This window comes from Ambystoma mexicanum, chromosome 7q (genome assembly GCF_040938575.1).
Source record: "Ambystoma mexicanum isolate Mex_15411 chromosome 7q, UKY_AmexF1_1, whole genome shotgun sequence".
NCBI lineage: Eukaryota > Metazoa > Chordata > Amphibia > Caudata > Ambystomatidae > Ambystoma > Ambystoma mexicanum.
The window spans coordinates 305428029-305449830 of NC_090941.1; the positions used below are offsets into that span (position 1 = coordinate 305428029).

The 21802-nt window shown below is 46.1% G+C and overlaps 1 protein-coding gene across 1 annotated transcript in view; it reads left to right on the forward strand.

The window, feature by feature from the left end:
* Positions 1-21802, forward strand: part of LOC138528040 (phytanoyl-CoA dioxygenase, peroxisomal-like) — a 432880-nt gene that overhangs the window by 286423 nt on the left and 124655 nt on the right. Inside the window, exon 6 of the mRNA XM_069639473.1 lies at positions 7572-7753. Coding sequence (XP_069495574.1) covers positions 7572-7753 — 182 coding nt within the window. The remainder of the gene's footprint in view (positions 1-7571; positions 7754-21802) is intronic.

The following is a 21802-nucleotide window of genomic DNA, read 5'->3' on the forward strand; positions in this document are numbered from 1 at the left end:
TCGCCTTCCCCCAGAAGCTTAATGTCTCCAGAGCTCTGGTTCTCTCTAGGCTTGACTACTGCAACAGCCTCTTCCTCAACCTTCCTCTTTCCTCACTTCGCCCCCTCCAACTAATCCACGTGGGCTATGGGGATTGTTCTTGTGAAAACGAGACACCAGGAGCGGGGCATGGACCTCGCTAGTGGGGTCCCAGGATCGCTCCTCGGGACCATACCCCAACCAGTCCACGAGGTAGTAAAGGCGACCCCTGCTCACTCGGGACCCAAGAATGCCATTGACTTCGTATTCCACAGATGTACCCTTCATCACTGGTGAAGGTGGTAGGACTACCCGCATCGAAGTTGGGCAAGGTTTGAGGAGTGCAGTGTGGAAGACTGGGTGGATACGCCATGTTCTGGGTATGGAGTGTCGATAGGCCACAGTGTTAATGACTTTCGTCACTCGGTACGGGCCTACAAAGCGGGATAACAACTTTCTACAGCCAGGGATAGGAAGATGTCTCATTGAAAGCCAGACTCTGTCTCCTACAGCGTAGATGGGGGCTGGTGAACGTTTTTTATCAGCTGCCCGCCGCTTCGACTCCTGTGTTTCCCTGAGGTGTATAAGTGTCTTGTTGTGGATACCCCTTAGGTCCTTTATGCAAGAGGAAATGGTTGGTGAGAGCGTGGGGGACAGATCTGGGAAGGGTAAGGTGCGAGGTTGCTGACCATACAGTGAGTAAAAAGGGGAATAACCCGTGGAGGAATGAGGAGCGCTATTGTAAGCGAACTCTGCTTTGTGTAATACCCGGTACAAAGAGTGTTGATGTTGCAGTGAAAGACAGCGGAGATACTGTTCCATGGTTTGGTTTACCCGCTCGGTCTGCCCGTCAGTCTCAGGGTGATAGGAGGAAGAGAAACAGGAATCAATACCAAGCAAACCCGTTAGGGACCGCCAGAAACGAGAAGTAAATTGGGAGCCACGATCGGACACCACAATCAAAGGCAAACCAAAGAGGCAAACAAGATGGCAAAAAAACAGATCAGCTAACACAGAAGCCATGGGAATGCCTGGACAAGGGACAAAACGTGCCATTTTGTTAAATGCATCAACCACCACCCAGATAGTGTCAAACCCTTTCACCCTGGGCATATCCGTGACAAAATCCATGGTGATGGTGTGCCACGGTCTAGAGGGGAGAGGCATTGGCTGTAGCAATCCCAGAGGCCGGCCCTTTTTGTTCTTGCACTGTGCACAGATAGAGCAGGAGGACCCGTAGGTTACTGTATCCTTACACATGGATGGCCACCAACACCAACGTCGGAGTAGAGCCATAGTGTGTTTTTGGCCAAGATGTCTGTTAATGATTGCATCATGGCACCATTCCAAGGCTATCACACAGGTATCATGAGTGGGTAGGTAAAGTTTGCCCTGAATGAAGGGTAGTCCATCATGCATGACGATCTCCCAATCCTGAAGTTGTTCAGGATGTGTGGCAGCCCAGTGACGAATTAAAGACAACAAATCTGCGGGGGGCGTACATAAACAAACCACATGTTTGTTTCCCAACAGGGTTTCAGGAAAGACTGGAAGGGAAACGCCTCCTGGAATGCGGGAAAGGGCATCCGCCTTACATGTGTGGTGCCCGGTGCCCGGTCGATGTTTTATCACAAAATCATAAGCCGAAAAGAACAAATGCCAGCTCACTTGTCTGCTGTTGGTGCACTTGAATGTTGCCAGGTCTTGGAGGTTGCAGTGGTCTGTGTACACCCTAAACTGGTGTTTGGCCCCCGGCAGATGATGTCTCCAGACCTGGAAGGCATCCTTCACTGCCAGGAGTTCCTTTTCGGTGACGGTGTAGTGAGTTTCTGCTGGGGTGAATTTCCGCGAGTGGAAGGCAACCAGATGTAGTAGACCGCTGGATGGACAGGTTTGAGACAAAATAGCCCCTAAGGCGTATGATGACGCATCTGCTTCGAGGATGTAAGGAAGCTCAGGGTTAGGGTGCTGTAGAATCGGGGCAGAGGTGAAGGCTGTTTTTAGGGCCACAAAAGCATCTTGTTGGGTGTCCACACAAATGGAGTGCGAGGACTCGTGAGTTGTGTTAATGGTGCAGCAATGGTCGAAAACCCTGCAATAAATCGCCTATAAAAATTGGCGAATCCCAGAAACGACTGGACTTCCTTGGTTTGTGGAACAGGCCAATAGAGGACAGCCTGAATTTTAGTGGTGTTCATGGCCAGACCTCTGGGGGTGATGTGAAATCCCAGGAAGTCTACTTCCTGGGCTTGAAACAGACATTTTTCTAGTTTAGCATAAAGACAATGGGAGCGTAGTCGAGCCAGTACTTCCTGAACATGAGCAATGTGTTCTTTTAGGGACTGGGAAAACACCAGGATATCGTCCAGATACACCACAACGTAATTGTTGATGATGTCATGGAAGATCTATTCATGAACCTCTGAAAGGTTGTGGGCGCATTGTAGAGCCCGAATGGCATCACTGTATACTTAAAGAGGCCGTACCGGGTACAAAAGGCCGTTTTCCACTCATCTCCCTTTCTAATGCATATAAGATTATACGCGCCTCTTAGGTCCAATTTGGTATAGACCGTGGCATGTGTCAGCCGATCTAGCAAGGGCGTAATGAGAGGCAAATGCAGGCTCCATGGCAACCCCCAACTCACCTGGGGCCAACAGCGCCAGGGGTGCCGCGGCGCCCGGGCTCCGATGTCCTGCTGTGCATGAATGATGGCAGCAGGCGAACGCGGTCCGCGCCGCCGCAGGGACGAGCCCCCAGGAAGCAGGCGTCCGAATGTCCGTTTGCCAGGTATGTTCGTGTCGTGCTGCATGACAAGCTGCATGACTTATCTGTGGCCTCAACCCCAGGGACCGCATCTCTCCATCCCTAAAGTCTCTACACTGGCACCCAGTGACTGCAAGGATCAAATTCAAAACCCTCTGCATTATCCACAACGCTGTCTGGTGCCTGGTACCTCTCTACATCCAGCTTTCCATCCCTAAATACTGGCCAGCCAGAACCCTTCGGTCTTCTGGCTCCAACTCTCTGAAGGCCAAATAGAGAGTTAGTGGTAGGCCCCTCTCCTCGGCTGGCGCTCCCCTCTGGAACAGCCTCCCTCTCCCCAAGAAGAACCAGATCTTCTTAAGTTCCGGAAACTTCTCAAGACCTTCCTTTTCTCCTTTGCCTTCCATTTCCCCCTCCCTTGCTAGCTCTCCAGCTGCCGCTGCGACTGGGGCCTGCTCCCTTATGAGTCATACAGGGACCAGACCACCCCCTACCAGTCCCTCCCAACATCCTTCATCAGCACTTGCCCGTGGGCTCCCTTTCCCAGACTATCCCTGCCCAGTCCGCCTGCCCACTACACTTTTCCCTCCCTTCCTTCCCCCTCTTTCCCCTGGCAATTGCTGCCTTGGCCCATACAGAACTTGCCCTTCCTCCGTGGGGTCCCCCCACCGACTTGCACTTATCTCCTTAGCAATTGCACGGTAGGGTTGCCACAAGGCCAATATAACAGTCTTTTCTTCTTCTTTGCTGTTTTTCTTATGCTATCCCATTCCCCTACCCACCTTCTTGTTTTGTGGCACCTGGAAACACTTGTGTATAGGCGCCATTCAATTATCCAATAAATAAATACATTTGTAGAGTTAGTATTTTTAAAATCATTTGACCTTAACACCACACTGGGGCTTTGAGGGTAGTTCTCGTAGGTAAAGACTAAATTAAAGAAACTGAAAAAGTAAGTTAAAACATAAAGCATTTATAGTTGTTCATATGCCAAGAACCCATTGGCAGCCAAAGAAAATAACCCTCTGAAAATTCAATTGAAAAGTGAGCTTTTTATAGCATGTTATAGTGATAATTAACGTATGCATGTCTGCTTTTTAAAGGCATGTTCAAATGATTGGTATGTATGCCATTTCCTTTTTCCACCACGGTCCATTCATGCTTTGCTTTCATAGAAAATATTCTCTTTGGTTACGTTTTTAATTGATTTAATGCCATCATTAAAGATTGTGGATGCTCTATCTGCATAACAGAGATCCACAAAAAATAATCCACTAGAAATACCAAAAAAATACAAAAGAAAAAAGGTTAACGTCTGTATGCACAAACATTTTTTTTAAACTTTATTTTATTGAGCTTGACATTACAAACGAAGGGCAGGCAGAGGAACACAATTATTAATTACAACATTAGCATACACAGAGTGTGCATGACAGTGACATATAGGACCAGGAGGGTATCATGGTATAGGTACATCGCTAAGCATACACGGTATGACCAATAGAGTGAACGTCTAGGAGGGGCAGTTGTGAGGGGAGGATCGCACAGAAATAGTCGTCAGATTCAGCGGACAAGGATGCAAGGTAAGAACGGAATTGTAGTCACACATCTCTCCATCTTGTTGTTGGTTGCATTTGAAATGTCCATGCCTCCTCCATGTCGGAGGCCCAGGTGACGGTAGATAGCCACTGTGCATGCGTAGGTATCCGGGGCCAAAGCCAGCACAACATAATACATCACACTACAAGTAGCATACATAGACCAGCAAGCCTTCGGAGTTGCGGTGGAGACCTGGGAAGTAATGAAAGAGGCATTTTAAGGGAGAGGGGGTGAACTCATGGTCAAGGATGGATGAGGTTGTGGAGCAGACATCTGAACAAAAATGGGTGAGGGAGGGGCGGGCCCTGATCATGTGCATATAGGTTACATCGTCAGACCTACATCTGGGACAACAGGGAGAGTGGTTGGAGAACATTTGGTGCAGTCGAAGTGGGTTGTAGTGGTATATATGTAGTATTTTAAATTGGATTAATTTAAGGCGGGAGTTGAATGAGACTTCATGAGTGCGGGCACACATTTGCTTCCAACACTGGTCAGTCACCTCCATTGTCAGGTCCACAGCCCAAGTCTACCTCAGCGCGTCGAACGTAGGGGAGGTTTTAGACTGTAATAGGGAGTATAATCTGGATATCTTCCCTCTGGAATTCGGGGTATTCATTATTTCTGCTAAGAGTTGAGTCGTCGGGGGGTATGACGGAGAAAGTGGGGTATCTCTTCTTAAGGATACGACGAAGGGCTGAGTACTGGAGCCAGACGCGAGATTTCCGTCATAAGGTTATCGGTTGGTCTGCCCATTCAGTAAAGTGGTCTTGGTCAAAAACATCTTGGATGGTTTCGAAATCCGCTTCTGCCTAGGTGTGTGTCTCAGATAGGGGAACACAGGGAACCCCGGGAAGGAAGTTCCAGAGAGGTAGGCAGCTTTGGAACAGTTGAGGGTTGTCAGAGAGTGTCCAAATCCTGGTGAGTGCCTTAAACGTGACGTCCACTGGGTCAATGGGATTGCCATTGCGGTTGGGGGGGAAAGTGCCAGGGAGCGGATGTCGCGGTCTCCTACCGCCCTTCGTTCCAGGCGCAGATGTGATGGGGGGTTTGTGGCAACAAACCAATATGATGCAAATTGTGCTTGGGAGACCAACCAATATTTCACAAAGTTGGGAGCGCCAAAGCCACAAGTTCTAGGGGGTAGCCAGGGTGTCATATTTGAGGCGGACTGCTCCGGAGTGCCATAGGAATTCATTAAGTATGCAAGTCAATGATCAGAAAAAATCCCTACCTGGCCATAGGGGAAGATTGAGAAATCGGTAGAGAAGTTGGGGGAGGACCACCATTTTTAAAATACCAAGTTTACCCGCAAGGGACAGTGGGAGTTTGGCCCACCCTTGGCGTTTCTTTGTGAGCAAAGATAAGTAGTTCAGATAGTTGGCATCAAGTACTTTATCACACGTGCAAGCTACAACTGCCCCAAGATATGTGGTTTCTACTTGTGACCAGGTGAAGCCCATGAGATGGAGGGGGGGAGGTGAGGAGTGGCCTCAGTTAACGGAAAAAGTGTTGATTTTATGCATTCAATGATGAATCATCAGCATATAGGGAAATAATGTCAGGTGTATCTAGCATACAAAGACCTCTGTGTGAATGTAACTGCCATATCCTATCTGCCAAGGTCTCAATGGCAATAGCAAAAATTAGGGACAAGAAGGGGCATCCCTGTCTCGTACCACGGGATATACCAAATGGGGGTGAATACCTAGCCTCTGTGCGAACCCTGGTAATAGGACCTGAGTGCAGTAGTTTGACCCAAGAGAGGAATCAGGGCCCAAAGTTGCACTTTACAAGCACCCGCCAAAGGTAGCTCCAGGATACGGAATCAAATGCCTTCTGCATGTCTAGAGACTCTGCCACAGGATGGATATTTGGGTCGATCCTGCTTATTATATTGAAGCGGCGACGCAGGTTGAGGGAGGTGGAGTGGCCAGGGATAAATACGGACTGGTCCGGATGTATAATGTAGGGCATGTAGGAAGTTAACCGCATGGCCAAAACCTTAGCATACATTTTAATGTCGCAGTTTATGAGCGAAAGAGGCCGATATGATCCGCATTGGGTTGGAGGTTTGCCGGGCTTAAGTAATATGGTTATAGTAGCTTCACGGAGGGTAGGTGGGAGTGTGCCCAATGTGCAGGATTCTTCCCATAGGGCCAAGTTGTGGGGGACCAACCGTGATTTATATTCCTTATAGAATTCAATGGGGAGGCCCTCGGAGCCAGGGGTTTTGCCTGTGGCTAATGAATGGATGGCCTCAGATATTTCCTCCGAAGTGATGGGCAAGTCAAGAGTTGTAGTAGTGACAACAGAAAGAGCAGATAGAGGGAGGGTATCAAGATACGTATCTATGTTTAATTCTGGGACATTGTCGGTGTTGGCATATAGGGAGGAATAAAATGATCTAATCTGTTCGTTAATGTCTTGTGAAAGGAGAGCCAGGGACCCATCTGGTCTTTCAATGGCAGGGATGTGTGGCGATCCCATCTCTCGAGTCTGGCAAGGACGCGGCCTGGTCTTTCACCTTCACCATAGCGTCTCACCAGTCCAGGGGTATCTATGAATTTCCTCTCCCTTTCAGCATGGGTCCGGAAGGTGTCCAGTTCAGCGCTAATGTTGGCAAGGGTGGTTGGAGCATGGTGTAGGGCATATTGGCCCTTGGGAGAGGAGAATTTTGATTTGCTTGATGAGATGTCCCTACAGATGGTTCTGAGAATCCCAGACTCTTTGGAGATGGCTATTCCCCTGATGTAGCCCTTAAACGACTCCCAGAGGGTGGCTTGCGTAAGAACAGATCCGGTATTCAGTGTGAAGTAATCATCTATCGCCGACTCAAGGTCAACCCTGAAGGCCGTGTCGAACAATGACTGAGGTTTGAGTCTCCAGGATCGGAAGTCGCATGAAGCGGTACCCCAAGCTAGTGAGATAGTCACAGGGGAGTGAGCAGAGTGTGTTCTGGGAAGAATTAACATTTGCGTGACGTACCTCAGTAGTGTCTCGGAGATGACCCGTCTGTCTATCCTGGAGTGGCAGTCATGAACAGAGGAATAGCACAAACATTTTCTAAACTGTCTGTTGGGTATGAAGTTGTGTGGTCACACTGAAGTGTGTCACTCCTGTTAGTTTGTGTGAGTGTGTTTGTAAAGAAGTAGATGACATCACTGCGTCTGTTCCGTCCCTTCCAGGGCTGAAGACTTCTCGCCACCCCATGCACCAGGATTTGCACTACTCTCCCTTCCGACCCGCAGATTGGTCTGTTACTGCCTGGACTGCGATGGTGAAGGCAGATCGCGAAAATGGTTGCCTAGAAGTACTTCCAGGAACACATAAGGGTACATTGAAAAAACACAGTTATCCTGAGTGGGAGGTATGTTCTGCACCTTTTAAATTAAACTTTTCCATGTGATTTACTTAACCATGGGTCCCGGTGACCTGTTTGTGACGAAAAATGTAATTATGTTAATATTTGTAGAAAATACGTTTATTGGGAAGATAACAATTCCATATATTTGTGAAAAATGTTGTTTTACAGCTGAGCAACTTTGGAGCACAATTCCTTGGTTATCTGACATGTGGCCTTATTAGTTTTTGGTCATGTCTCCTATTCACACTGCCCTTTTAGTTGCCATAGCCAGAGATGTTAAGCCACCAAAATGCCAGGTAAAGTGTATGTAACACAACACACCCGATGACATCGCAGGAAGTGACGACACACATGATATGTAGCCGTGCTGACCACACATGACCTCTGCCCCTCATCACATGTGACAACTCCTTGGAATTCTTCCCCGCTCCCTGAGGGGGAGCGACCCGCTTTGGGACTAGGGAGGTGAGCTGGCTACACTTAACACCTCTTGGGGACAGGGCAAATGGGATCCACTGGGGTGAACGTGTTTAAGGGACGAGGAATATCCAAGCAGGATTTTTACTCGTCCTCCCTTAAATACAGAATCCCATTTGTTTGTTGGCTGTAAGGGAACGAGCAGGGCCATTATATACAAGGCCCTTTAAAAACGGCTGGTGTGGTTTCAGACCCTTATGGTTACCATTCTTGCATGAAGCACTGAATCTGAACTTTAATCAAGATATTCCTGAATGGATCCAGGGGAAGGAAACCCAACCCTGGGCACAAGGAACACTCTTTAAAGCTTTTGAGTTTGACCTAATACATTAATTTGTTGAACTGAAAACAGCCAATCAATCCTTATGTGGTTTTCTTGTGTGTTTTAGTGTAAGGGACAGAGACTTGTTGGACACTGGGTCATTTTTCTTTAGCTTTGGGTTTGTTAGGCAGGGAGCTTTTCGTTAGGTTAAGGAAAGACAGGCGTTTGTCTCACCCCTTTTTATTTTAATAAAATGGCAACCTGTGAGAAACTATACCTTTGTGTCCGTCTCACATTTCTGACTACTCACAGTATGTATGGCATCAGTTGGCGTGGGGAGTGAAAAGCCGCTCCTGGTAGCTGTTGGTGTCAAGTTAAACAGGCTCTTCTAGGTTACAAACAGGAGCTAAATAGCTCCCAGCTCCACTCAATTCCGAACCTTGCAATAAACTTCCAGTTGTAAATATGACCTGTATCTATCACCTCAGTCTGACTTACCACACACATCACAGGAAGTGACATTGCTGAAGTTGATCAAACCTAATGTAAGTATGCGTTAGATTTGTGAAATAACTGTTACTAATGTAGACAAATAAGACTAAAACTATTTTAGTTACCTACCACTGTTGACTTGAATGCTGAGTAGATGAGCCATGGCTGAGGTTATCGTATGACTGGGATAATCTCTCCTAAACCACCACAAACTAGGCCCATGGAGTTGCATTTCACCAGTTCTTGTCATCCCGTATCTCACTTGCCATTTATACTCATTACATGCCAAATCCACTCATCCGTGAAATATCTGGTTTGGTCTGCCTGGTCTAGCTGTGGTGGGTACCCCTGTGCTTGGTACTCATCAATGGCTCTGACGTATCGCCTCTGTCCTTGCCCTTGTTGGTAGTATCTGGGTTGATTGTATTGTGGGGAGGGCGAGCAGAGAGGCGTCCTGGCGGGCGCTTGGGGGCGTATTGGAGGAAATGGTATGCCTTCTCTGCATACAGAGTGAAAGTGTCCCTCTCTTCCGCAGTTTGTGCATCGTTGGGATAGAACTGGGCATGACCCTGAATGTGGAAAGGACATCCCACAGCGGTAGCATTGTCTCTGTTGGCGTGGAACCTGTGTAGCTTGTGCTCTGTATGGTTGCGACCCTCTGTCGCCTTGACGAGGTGGATGTATAGCTGCGACGAGTTCATTGGTGTCTTGTTTGGGGCTGTCTGTGTTGCCCATGGATGAGGCTTGGGCATCAACTCTCTCATGTATGCAAGCAAGCTCACTCACTTCTGGGATGGTGAGGGTTTTTTTTAGTAGCTGTTTCTTGAGTGCGGGGGAAAGACACCCTTCTATGACCCTCAAACTTATCGCTTCTTCTAGAGAGAATGCGTCGAACCGGCAGTTTGCTCCCTTCACTCTTAGGCGGGTTATGAATTTGTCGACTGTCTCGTGTGGCTATTGGGTGCAATTGTTAAATAAATATTGCTCATAGTCGCGGTTGACTTCGATGATGAGGAGTTTGTCTAGGGCCCCAATCAGGTTTGTGGAGGTGTTTTGTTCAGCTGCGGGAATTGTTTTCACAACTGTCTTTATCTCCCCCCCCACCAAATTGAGGAAGATGTCCCTGATGTTGGGGGAGTCGCCGTCACCAGACCCTCTCACACAGTGCTGGAGGTCTTCCATCCAGTCAGTCCATCTCATCCCCTTGGTGGCTTGAGGCGCCATGGTGAATGGCGGGGGTAGCCGCAGCTGTATTGGCTTTGCCTCGCGGGCCGGTTGGGGGGACCCAGGATTGGACACGGGGTTGCTGATGTTGCTGGGCGGTGAGAGTCTGGGGTGTGCACTCAGCCCGTGTGTGCGGTGATTTGCTGCCTCAAACTTGCGGGCTGGAACGTGCAGCCGGAGGGCGTGGGTGGGATCACCGGCACGCGTCGCCTGAGAGGACTTGGCAGACTGCCAGTACCAAAAGGCGCACTTCCCAGTGCTCGCGCAGCTGTCTGGCACGCCGTACCAGGCATGACGATGGAGGAGGAGAGGAGCTCGGCGTGCAGGCAGATGCCCAAGCGTACGCGGCGGATTGCCGCAACTCGTACTGGAGGAGGAGGAGTAGGAGGAGACTCGGCGGGTCATCCGAGCGTGGATGTGGCGGATTGCCAAAGGAGGACTCCGCTGTGCGCACGGACAACCTTCGTCGCCAGTGTTGCCTTTTACTAGGCCTGAAAGGAGGACGCGCACACGGAGGGGTTCATCAACACGTCTTTATTTTCCTCTCGCTAACAGTAACTGGTGCTTCTCGCGCCTTACCCAGAACTCCCTTCGTTCCCCAACTCCCCGTCACAAACTCCGCCTCTCCAACGGCGGGGGCTAAACAAGTTAACCCATGGGTGGCCGGCAACACATTCCTAAATTATACAGTATTTTGCCAGGTGTAGCCTTTCATTTGTGGATACTGGCATCCTAGCTTCAGCTGCCATGCATAGCCTCACATATTCAGGTGCGGTAATTAAATGGCAAGTGCAACAGCCACATTTATCAGAAAAGCCAGATTGCAAGTTAGAGACTCGGGTCTCTGATAAAGTGACCACGCGCAAGGTGCTGCCCTCCATGTGCCGCCGTTGCCATCATATGCCAAGTGCATATGATGGCAGCCGAGTAATGTCATCCACTGGTGGTTGTTGCCTAATACACCTGTTAAAGAAACCACATGTAAGGCACAGCCTCCCACGCGCAGGCGCTCCCTGAAATGGTGCGTGAAGCCAAAATGCCCTCAAATAATAAGGGAATGTGTCATGCGCATTTTATAGTCACAAGTCTTAGGCAGACGAATGAAAGTCCCGAGGGATTTAGGAAAGGTATTGGACATACAAATATGGTGTTGCCAAGATTGATTGTTACTTTGGGTGCAACACGTTATGGGTAAATATGAGGTGCAAGTTGCAACATGCTATGGTAAATGTACAGCATAGAAGGCGACGTGTAAATTAAGGACTATGGAAAATGACATGTATTTATGTAAATGCAAGGGGACATAGTTTTAAGGAAATGGTATTAGTGCAATCTTTGAAATGTTGATATATGTTACATGATGGTGTTTAAAGTCTTGCTCTGTGGATGTGTAGTTTTATCCTTATGAGGATTTTCATGGATTGATGACTTTTTGACCTGTGGACTTTTAGAATTATTCAATGGCCTCATGGGCAAGTGTGTTACATACTTTAAATGTAATGTACTATGTTATAGGTATATTTGTATAGACATATGTTATGAACGTTCTGATGTGATGTATGTATTTATGATGCAAAGGTGGGGGCCAGAGTGTGACCTGCAACTTTCTATAACGTCATGGTCTCATAATGGATACATGTCATTAGCACGGTATGTATTTTTTAAATTTTTTTTTTTAAAGGCATTGTGAATGACATACTGGAGTGGATCCCATTAACATTGGGACTAACTGGAACTGATACTGGGGTTGGATATTGTTTGCTGTTTACTACTGCAGTGGTACTGGGTCTAACTGTTGCTGTTTTTTTTCAATTGTTTTTATTTTTTATTTTTATTATTGTTATTGTTGTTGGCCTTTTTGCTGATGACATATGTAGAGGGGGTTCTTTTGATCTTCCACCTTCCTATATGGTGGAGAGATGGTTTTCTGTGCACTCTTGATGGTTTTCATGGCATATTCGTGCCATTTTGAATATGACTAATATTTGCTATGTTTATTTAGACCAGTTGCATCACTTCTTGGATGGAGTTGGGGGAAGTTTTTGGTTGCCAAGTACTTTGTTGCTTGATTAGTGATCATATATGAGCCCTACACAATTTGGGTGTTTTTGGTTGGGGTTGACTTGTTTAAATTCTAATATGTGATTGGGGGGCGGGGGGGTACCCGGTGTTGGTCTGGGGTTTGTTAGTTCTTGTTGACGTTGGATTCATACTTCTGTTGTAGGGGGCAGGTGTGGGTTTTTGGCTATTTTGGGGGCAAAATTTCTGTGCTTGTTGTTTTTTGTCTTTTTATTGTTTTTGCAATGCCGTCAGGGAGGGGGGACCTTTTGTCCATCTCCTCTTGGAATGTTAATGGTCTTAACAATCCTATCAAACGGCAAACGATTTTTAACGGTTTGAATGATATGCACTGTGATGTCGATTTCCTTCAGGAGACTCATTTATTGTTAGATGAAGTTAACATGTTGCGCAAGCGGTGGATTGGGGAGTTTTTTGTCTCGTGTTTTTCTTCTAGGAGTAGAGGGGTGGCTGTCTTGGTACGGAAAAATGCCTCGATTAAAGTCTTACGTTCACGCTCAGATGATGAGGGTAGAGTCATTGCACTTTTGGTGGATGTTCAGGGGGTCCAGACTGTTCTTTGTCTCAGTGGACGACGACTCCTTTTTTGGAACAGTTGCTCAGATGTTGCAGGATTTTGGTTCACAGAATGTAATTCTGGGGGGGGGGATTTTAATTTGGTAATGGATGATGCCAAAGATCATAGTGGTCCCTGTGCTAATCGGAGGAGGGACCCGACATATTGTTCTTTCCGCTCACTTGTGTCTGATTTTGCCTTGGAAGATTGTTGGAGATTGCATAACTCTGACTTGAGGGAATATACCTATTATTCTGGCTCACATGGTTCACACTCTCGTATTGATATGTTTCTCACGGCTGGCTCTGCAACCACGAATTTGGCAAGTTGTGAGATTGGTTGTATTGCTGTTACTGATCATGCACCAGTATTTCTGAATGTGGGTCTGAAGTTTGATACATGCAAGTCATTTTGTTGGAGAATCAACACCTCTATTCTTCAGGATGAGAAGATTGTGGAAAAAATCAAATCCGAGGCTGAACATTTTGTGGTGGAAAACAGGACGGATAGGCTTAGTGTTGGGATAATCTGGGAGGCTTTTAAATGTGCAATTCGGGGTCTGATCCTGGGTTTGTCCAGTAGCAGGAGAAAAAATGTAGAGAAGAAAAGTTTAGATTTGGAACAACGTATTAAACATTTCTCAAATGCTTTGATGAATGATCCTGTAAACCTGGAAAAAAAGAGGACACTAAGGAACATGCAGAGAGAGTTAAATGAGATTTTGAGAATACGATCTGAAAAGGATCTGTTCAGGCTAAAATGTTCCTATTTTGAATATGGTGAGAAATGCGAACGCTGGCTTGCGTACAGATTAAGGCAACGGCAGTCGGAAGGTACAATCAGCTCTATTGTAAAAGAGGATGGTATGGTGACTTCTGATCCGAAACAGATTAATGAGACATTTAAGGAATATTACACGAAATTGTATCAGAATGAATTGGGAGTCAGTGGTGTGGATGAGTCCTTTTTGGATGGTTTGGATATACCTAGAGTGAATGATGTGGAGAAAGACATGTTGGGTGAGAGTGTGACTGTGGATGAAATGAGGTCGGCTATTGGAAAACTGAACACAGGCAAGTCTCTTGGTCCTGACGGTCTGCCTGCTGAATTTTATAAAATCTTGCCAGATTCGGCGGTGGAACGTTTACAGGATGTGTATATGGAGTCTAGGGTGGGGGGGTCTGCTTCCTGCTGGGGGGGGTCTGCTTCCTGCTTCCACCAACCATGCCACTATTTCGGTTTTTCTTAAGAAGGATAAAGATGGCAGTTTGCCTTCAAACTATCGTCCGATCAGTTTAATTAATACGGACAACAAGATATTGGCAAAATTGTTGGCTGTGCGTTTGCAGACTTTGCTTGTGAAACTGGTGCACACTGATCAATCAGGTTTCATTCTCGGTCGAAGAACATCTAGTAATGTTAGAAATGTGTTGCTGCTGATGACGCATTCACAGGATTCGGAGGATGATGTGGCCATTTTTTCTTTAGACGCGGAGAAGTCGTTTGATCGTGTTGATTGGAAGTATCTTTTTTCAGTGTTGCATGCTATGAACCTGGGGGAGGAATTTATTTCGTGGGTTGCCCTGCTTTATGCTTGTCCAACGGCTACTGTCAGAACTAATGAACAATCATTAGATTCATTTGTGCTACAGAGGGGTACGAGACAGGGATGTCCTTTGTCCCCTCTGATATTTGTTTTGGCAATGGAACCATTGGCGATAATCTTGAGGTGCGATGTGCGAATACAGGGGCTGAACTTTCATGGTGCTGATCAAAAATTGTGGTTTTATGCGGATGATCTGCTACTATTATTGCGGAATTTGACAGTGTCCCTCCCGGCCTTATTAGATGTTTTAGATAGATTCTATGCAGTCGCAGGATGAATTGGTCTAAATCCAAGGTGTTGCCGATTTCGGGATACTGTGATAGGAATTTGATTACTGGACTTGGGTTTCAGTGGTGTGAGAGGAAACTAAAATATCTGGGTATATGGTTGACCCAGCTGGTGGATGAGATAGTTGTGGTGAACATGAGTGAAGTGTCTTGTGATCTGAAAATGAGCCTTTTGAGATGGTCTTTGCTTCCTTTGTCTCTTTGGGGCAAGGTGAACCCTCTTAAGTTGAATGCGGCTCCGAAAATTAATTACATTCTGGGTATGCTTCCGGTGAAAATTGGTCAACACTATTGGAAGAAAATTGATGGTTTGCTGCAGTCCTTTTTATGGGATAACAAGCCGCCATGGCTAAAACTATGGAAACTTCAGTTACTTGTGGAAAAGGGGGGTCTAGGAGTACTGAACCTTAAAGCATATCATTTAGCTTTTTCCAGTCAGTTCCTTGTACCCTTTTTGATAGATCCACCTGATAAATGGGTAATTGCTGAGGCGAGTTTGTTTTGCCCGCTCCCTCCTAGGGCGATTCTCGCGGCTACGAATAAATTGTGTAGGAAATTGCCTTTGACAGTTTTTCTGAGAGAAACGTGGAGGCATATACATGAATTGCTAGGATCGGATGCTTTGAAAACCACTCATGCATCCATTTGGTTGAATCCGTGTATTTCTGTTGGTGGTAAGTCTTTATTCTGGCTGGACTGGTTTCTGGGTGGAGTTTTCTGGATTGATGATGTCTTTGTGGATGGTGAATGGATTGGAGAGCGAGAGCTGCGAGCGAAATTTACAATTGACAATTTCCGAACTGATGATTTCAGAAAATTGAAAAGATGCATAGGTAATGTAGAGGAGCAAGGGAGTCTATTGGTGAATCTCCTTCTTAAGGAAAGCCAGGTGGTTGTTCAATTGGTAGCAGGATATATAACTGTATTGTGTCTGCTTATAAGGAGAATTCTGACTTGAGAGATGAATGGGGAAGGAGATTGGGGTGTGAGATTTTGCCCGAAATGTGGTTGGAAATGTGCGCGAATGTTAAACTCTGTGCTATTAATTTGGAGGAATGGTCGAGACAAATTAAGATTCTCAATAGGGTGTTTTGGAGTCCGGAGCGAATGTTCAAAAGGGGGATGGTGGATTCGGATGAGTGCTGGTGTTGTGGAAATGGATTGGGAAGTTTGGAACATCTGCTTTGGGAATGTGTGCTTGTGCGGGGATTTTGGCATAATGTTTGTTGTGTCTGTCTGCGTGTTTTGCATCTGGATGTTGAGTTGGATTTCATGACGATGATTTTGGGAGGTGGTGAGTTGCTAGAGGATCTCTCTATTTCGCGGAAAAAGTTTCTGCTCTGTGGTGCTAGTTTGGGCAAGAAGCTGGTTTTGAGGGGCTGGAAGACACGGATTGCACCTACAGTGGAGGATTGGATTGAGGGGATGTCTGATCTTGCAACTATGGAGAGGGTGATTTATAAGAGACAAGGGAAGTTAAGATTACATGAAAAGATTTGGGATGACTTTCTGAGTTTATACTAGTTCTTTGATGGTTATTTGTATATTGTATTCTGCGTGTAATTAACTGTTTTGTTTGATTGTATTAACTGACTTGCTTGTTTATCTTTGAGTAAATCTTACAAATAAATAAATTTAAAAGAAAGTCCTGAGGGAACAGAGACTTTGTTCGTATTGTGGTATTGAAACATTTGTGTGTGTACTGTCCCACCCTACAGATACTGAGGGGTGAAATTCTATCTATGGATTTTATATCGACAGAACAGGATGTGTGGAGGAGGATTTTAAATGCAAACAAACTTTCTCTACTAATTCGAATTTTAAGGTTTTGAAAGGCATGTGCAGTGGTCTTTTAATTATATTGTGTAATCAATTGACTGTTTTCTTGTAAAGGTATTTATGAATGTATTGAAATTGAAAATGTAATTGAAAATGTAATTGTTAATTGTTCGGATAATGGAGTATTATGTCGGGTTGTGTCAAAAGTACAGATCGTACTGTAATACACAATACATAAAATAAATAAATACATTTTATATTCACAACATTTTTTAAAAACTTTTGTGCATTTGGTTAAGAAAAACCTTAAGCACCTTTACATAAAATAGGATAATGATTTACCTGCACAGATTAAACATTTTAACACGTTATGAATATATACACATGTAAACAGTTCAAATTCATAGTATACTTTAAAAAATACCCATATAAAATAATACAAGCTTGTCATCATCATCAATGTACTCACGACTTTAATGTCAGCACCAACTGCGATACATGGAAGGCTGCAGCAGTAATCACCAGTGAGGTAGCGCCATATAAGGTGCTCCAGAATTGGTCGGTTCTGTTACCATCAATTTGCTTCACAAATTTCCCATAACTCTTTATGTATGGGTTCATGGGGCTGGGCACATTGTCAATATATGCCGATCCGTGTCAATATCCTTGCCACATAGACGACAAAGTGTTTGGGTGGCTGCAATGTGGTGCCAACCCCACTTATATTCTCTAGTAGGCAATAGTTTGCCTCAAATAATGAGGGAATGCCTCATGATCATTTTATAATCACAAAATTCATATAACATCTGACATTGTACGTCAGATGTTGCCACTTATGCCCAAGTAATGCCATGCAATGCAAGTTAATACCTCAAACTCAAGGTTTAGTCACGTCTGTAATGGTCACCTTTTTATTTATTTAATTTTCTATAGCACCCAGACCCAGAGGTATGAGCAGGAGCTGCCACTGTATGACAAGCGCAGCCTCAAATTCCCTCCACTACCAAACAATTCCTCATATGCATGGTAGCGTCACCACATGCACTGGGCAGCTTGATGTGTTGAGTAGACCCCATCATATGGAAAATATTGCCTCAAATACTCGAATATTGCCATCCAGACCATGTTAATGCCTTATATGCATGATATAGTACCCACATGTACTATACAGATTTATATGTGCAGTGGATCCATCTTATGAAAAATGCTGCCTCAGATCCTCTAGCATTGCCATCCAGACCGTGTTAATGCCTTATAATAAGGGTATAGTTACCACATGTACCATACAGCTTTATAAGTGCAGGGAATACTATCATGTGGGGAATGCTACTTGAAATACTCCAGTATTGCCACCCAAAGCTCAGTAATGCCTTGATGAATGGTATAGTCACCACATTTGTCACTGTGCTCCGTATGAACTGGTAAGGCCCTTGAGTATATTGAAGACTTTTTTTAGGCTGGATTTTCATTTTCACTGTGTCACCGGCACTTTAACAAGCTTCCTTCTCCTGCTGTCACTGTGTTCCTCCTCCTACCCCCCTCCTCCACTCCACACAGGCCCACCCAGTCCCTGATTGGTTGCACGCTTTCAAGACATTTCGTGCATATCCCTCTCTACACGGACCGTCTCCTTCCATATTTTCACTGCGCTCCGTGTTAGAAGAACAAGTTACTTACCTGTTTATTCTCAACAGGGGGCGCTGTGTGCCATCTCTGGGTCAATGTCCCTCGAGGGCCTCTGTTCGGCTTTCGACATCATCATTAATATAAATAGTGCACGCAGTGCCCGTTGGCTTTAGTTCGGGTTTTCCCATCCTGCAGAGGAATTACCATGCGTCTCATAAACCATAAGATCCAAGAAAGTGCAAAGTGTAAAGACACGTAAATTCTACGGTGGGGTAGGTTGGGAGGGGTGACAAGGAATACGTGGGAGGAACATCCAATAGAAAGAACGTTTCCACGGGTTTCCACGTTTAACTTGTTCTTCGAATTGATTGTGTCCTCCCACGTATTCCTCATCTTATGATAGACTCCCAAAGCAGTAATAATTTGGTGGTGGGAGTATGAATTTTACTTCATCCTTAAATGTTATCATGGTCTGAATGAAGGACCTCTTTCCCAAATTGTCCTTCTTGATTGGAAGATGAATCCAAGCAGTAATGTTTTACAAAAGTGTGAATAGATGACCATGTGGCCGCTGCACATATGTCTTTTATCGGAACACCTCTCTGAAGAGCAGCAGAGGTTGCCATGCCCCTTGTGAAATGTGCACTCAAGCCTTCCGGCAGGTATTTGCCCGCTAACCTGTAACATTCCCCAATAGCCAGGATGATCCATCTGGATAGGGTCTGTTTTGTCACAACTAGACCCAATTTAGGATCATATAGCCAATGAATAATTGGTCATTTTGGTGAATTTTTGACATTCTTGATATGTAAAAGCTGAGAGCCCTACTTGGATCCAGCCTATGTAATCTTTCCTCCTCCTTTCCACGATGAGGAGGTGGGTAGAAATATGGTAAAATAATATTTTGCGACAAGTGGAAGTCGGAGACTACCTTTGGTAGAAACAAAGGTTTCACCTTGAGAACAACCTTGTCTTTATAGAAGACAGTGTATGGGGGTTTACAGGAAAGTGCCTGCAACTCGCTTACCCTGCCCTGCGGGCTGACGTTATTGCCATTAGCAGAACAGTTTTCAAAGTTAACAGTCTTAATAGGCATGAGTGTATTGGCTCAAAAGGAACACATACTAGAAATGTTAACACCAGGTTAAGGTCTGTAAGGAAGGCATGGTATCTGCATCCCCTGCAGGCCCTCTCCTTCCCCCTTACTAATCCCCTTCACCTGACCTACTGTGTACTTATGTGTTTTTGTTCTCCATGGTTGTTGCATTCTTTTTCCTCTAGGTTCCCTTGGTAGTCTGCCCTGCCTTTGTGTTGTTTACTATCCATGGCTGCTTGCTTATATTGTACTGGTTGCATCCCTGCAGTTCATTTCTAGGTTCCCTAGTTGATTGTACTGTCTTCAGCGTTTTTGTTTCTCCTGGTTGTTTGCTTCATTGTATTAAATACGTCCCTGCTGTTCATTCCTTCCTCTAGGTTCCCTGGTTGATTGTTCTGTTTTTCTATCTGGATTTTTGTTTCTCCTGTTTGTTTCTTAAATTGAATTGCCGGCATCCTTGCTGTGTCCACTCTTTACTTCGAGGTTCCGTTGGCAGCTGACTTGTCTATACTTTGTATCTGAGTTCGGTCAATGTTCTGTCTTCTGTGTGCCCCTCCTCCTTCTGTGTCCCCCATCCTAGTGTTCCCCCCTCTGCTCCCCACCCCCCCATTTGCCCTCCGCACCCTCTAAGGTGCTCTCTGTCTCTCCTATCTTCTCTAACTGCTTTTCTATCGACTATCCTATCCTTCTTACTAAGTCTGGTGGGACGAAGTTCAAAAGGGATATCCTGGTCACCAACCCAGGCCTCCCTATCACTGATACCTACACCAGTTCTTCCTCTAGACAGACCCTTACCGACATCCTCTTTGTCGTTCCCTCTCCACGCCTGTGGACCCTCCATATGGTCTCTGTTGTTTCTTCTTTTTCCTCTTCACCCATTAATGCTGGCACTGATGGGAGGCCCTCCTGGCCCCTTCCACTCCTCCAAGACCATCATTAATGTTTACCTAAATGGCACCATCTTGGCCCAAGGTGCTCAGGCCAACCTCCTCCTATTTGATAGAATCTTCCTGCGCTTTATGAACTTCCTTTCTTCTCCCGCTGTCCCTTCTTTCCCCTCTATGGCTCCTCTGCCTCCTTCATCCCCTGCCACCTCTACAGCTGCATCTGCTGCTTCTCCGGCCACCCTGTTGTCCCTTTCTCTGCCACCCCTCTGGCACCCATCTCATTTTCCTTGGTTACCTTGCCCTATCCTCCTTCCTGCTATGCCCATCCTCGGGCACCTTTAACACTTCCTCAGGGCGTACCTCTGACATGTACCCTCCACGGAAGTCTTTCAAAGGGGGCAACTTGCACCGCATTGCCACTCTCAATTCTCGCTCAGCTGTCAAACACTCCTCCGACATCTGCTGTCTCCTGGAAGAACTCGGTCTGGATGTCCTCGGTCTGACCGAGACGTGGTTCATGGCCAGTTCTGTCACAAGCTTTGACAGTCTCCTTCCTGATGGCTACACCCAGATCCAAACGTCCCAGTGGGGGTGTAGCCTTGATCTTCCCACAGTGGATCGTGCTTCAATCATTCCTATGCAGGACTACTCCTCCTTTGAATGCCTGGTCTGCAGGCTCTCTCTCTCCAGGCCTTTCTCTCACTGTGGCCACTACCTACCAGCCGCCCAGCCAGGTAGCCTCCTTTATCTCTGAGTAGGCAGATCTCTCCTCCTCGCCTCTACCTCTCAACTTCTCCTCCTCAGATACCTTAACATTCATTTGGATGCTTCCTGTACTTCTGCAGGACTCTTTTGCAACCTCTGCGACTCCCTCTGTCTCTCTATTCTTCCCTCTGGCCCGACTCATTCTGAAAGGAGGACGCGCACACGGAGGGGTTCATCAACACGTCTTTATTTTCCTCTCGCTAACAGTAACTGGTGCTACTCGCGCCTTACCCAGAACTCCCTTCGTTCCCCAACTCCCTGTCACAAACTCCGCCTCTCCAACGGCGGGGGCTAAACAAGTTAACCCATGGGTGGCCGGCAACACATTCCTAAATTATACAGTATTTTGCCAGGTGTAGCCTTTCATTTGTGGATCCTGGCATCCTAGCTTCACCTGCCATGCATAGCCTCACATATTCAGGTGCGGTAATTAAATGGCAAGTGCAACAGCCACATTTATCAGAAAAGCCAGATTGCAAGTTAGAGACTCGGGTCTCTGATAAAGTGACCACGCGCAAGGTGCTGCCCTCCATGTGCCGCCGTTGCCATCATATGCCAAGTGCATATGATGGCAGCCGAGTAATGTCATCCACTGGTGGTTGTTGCCTAATACACCTGTTAAAGAAACCACATGTAAGGCACAGCCTCCCACGCGCAGGCGCTCCCTGAAATGGTGCGTGAAGCCAAAATGCCCTCAAATAATAAGGGAATGTGTCATGCGCATTTTATAGTCACAAGTCTTAGGCAGACGAATGAAAGTCCCGAGGGATTTAGGAAAGGTATTGGACATACAAATATGGTGTTGCCAAGATTGATTGTTACTTTGGGTGCAACACGTTATGGGTAAATATGAGGTGCAAGTTGCAACATGCTATGGTAAATGTACAGCATAGAAGGCGACGTGTAAATTAAGGAC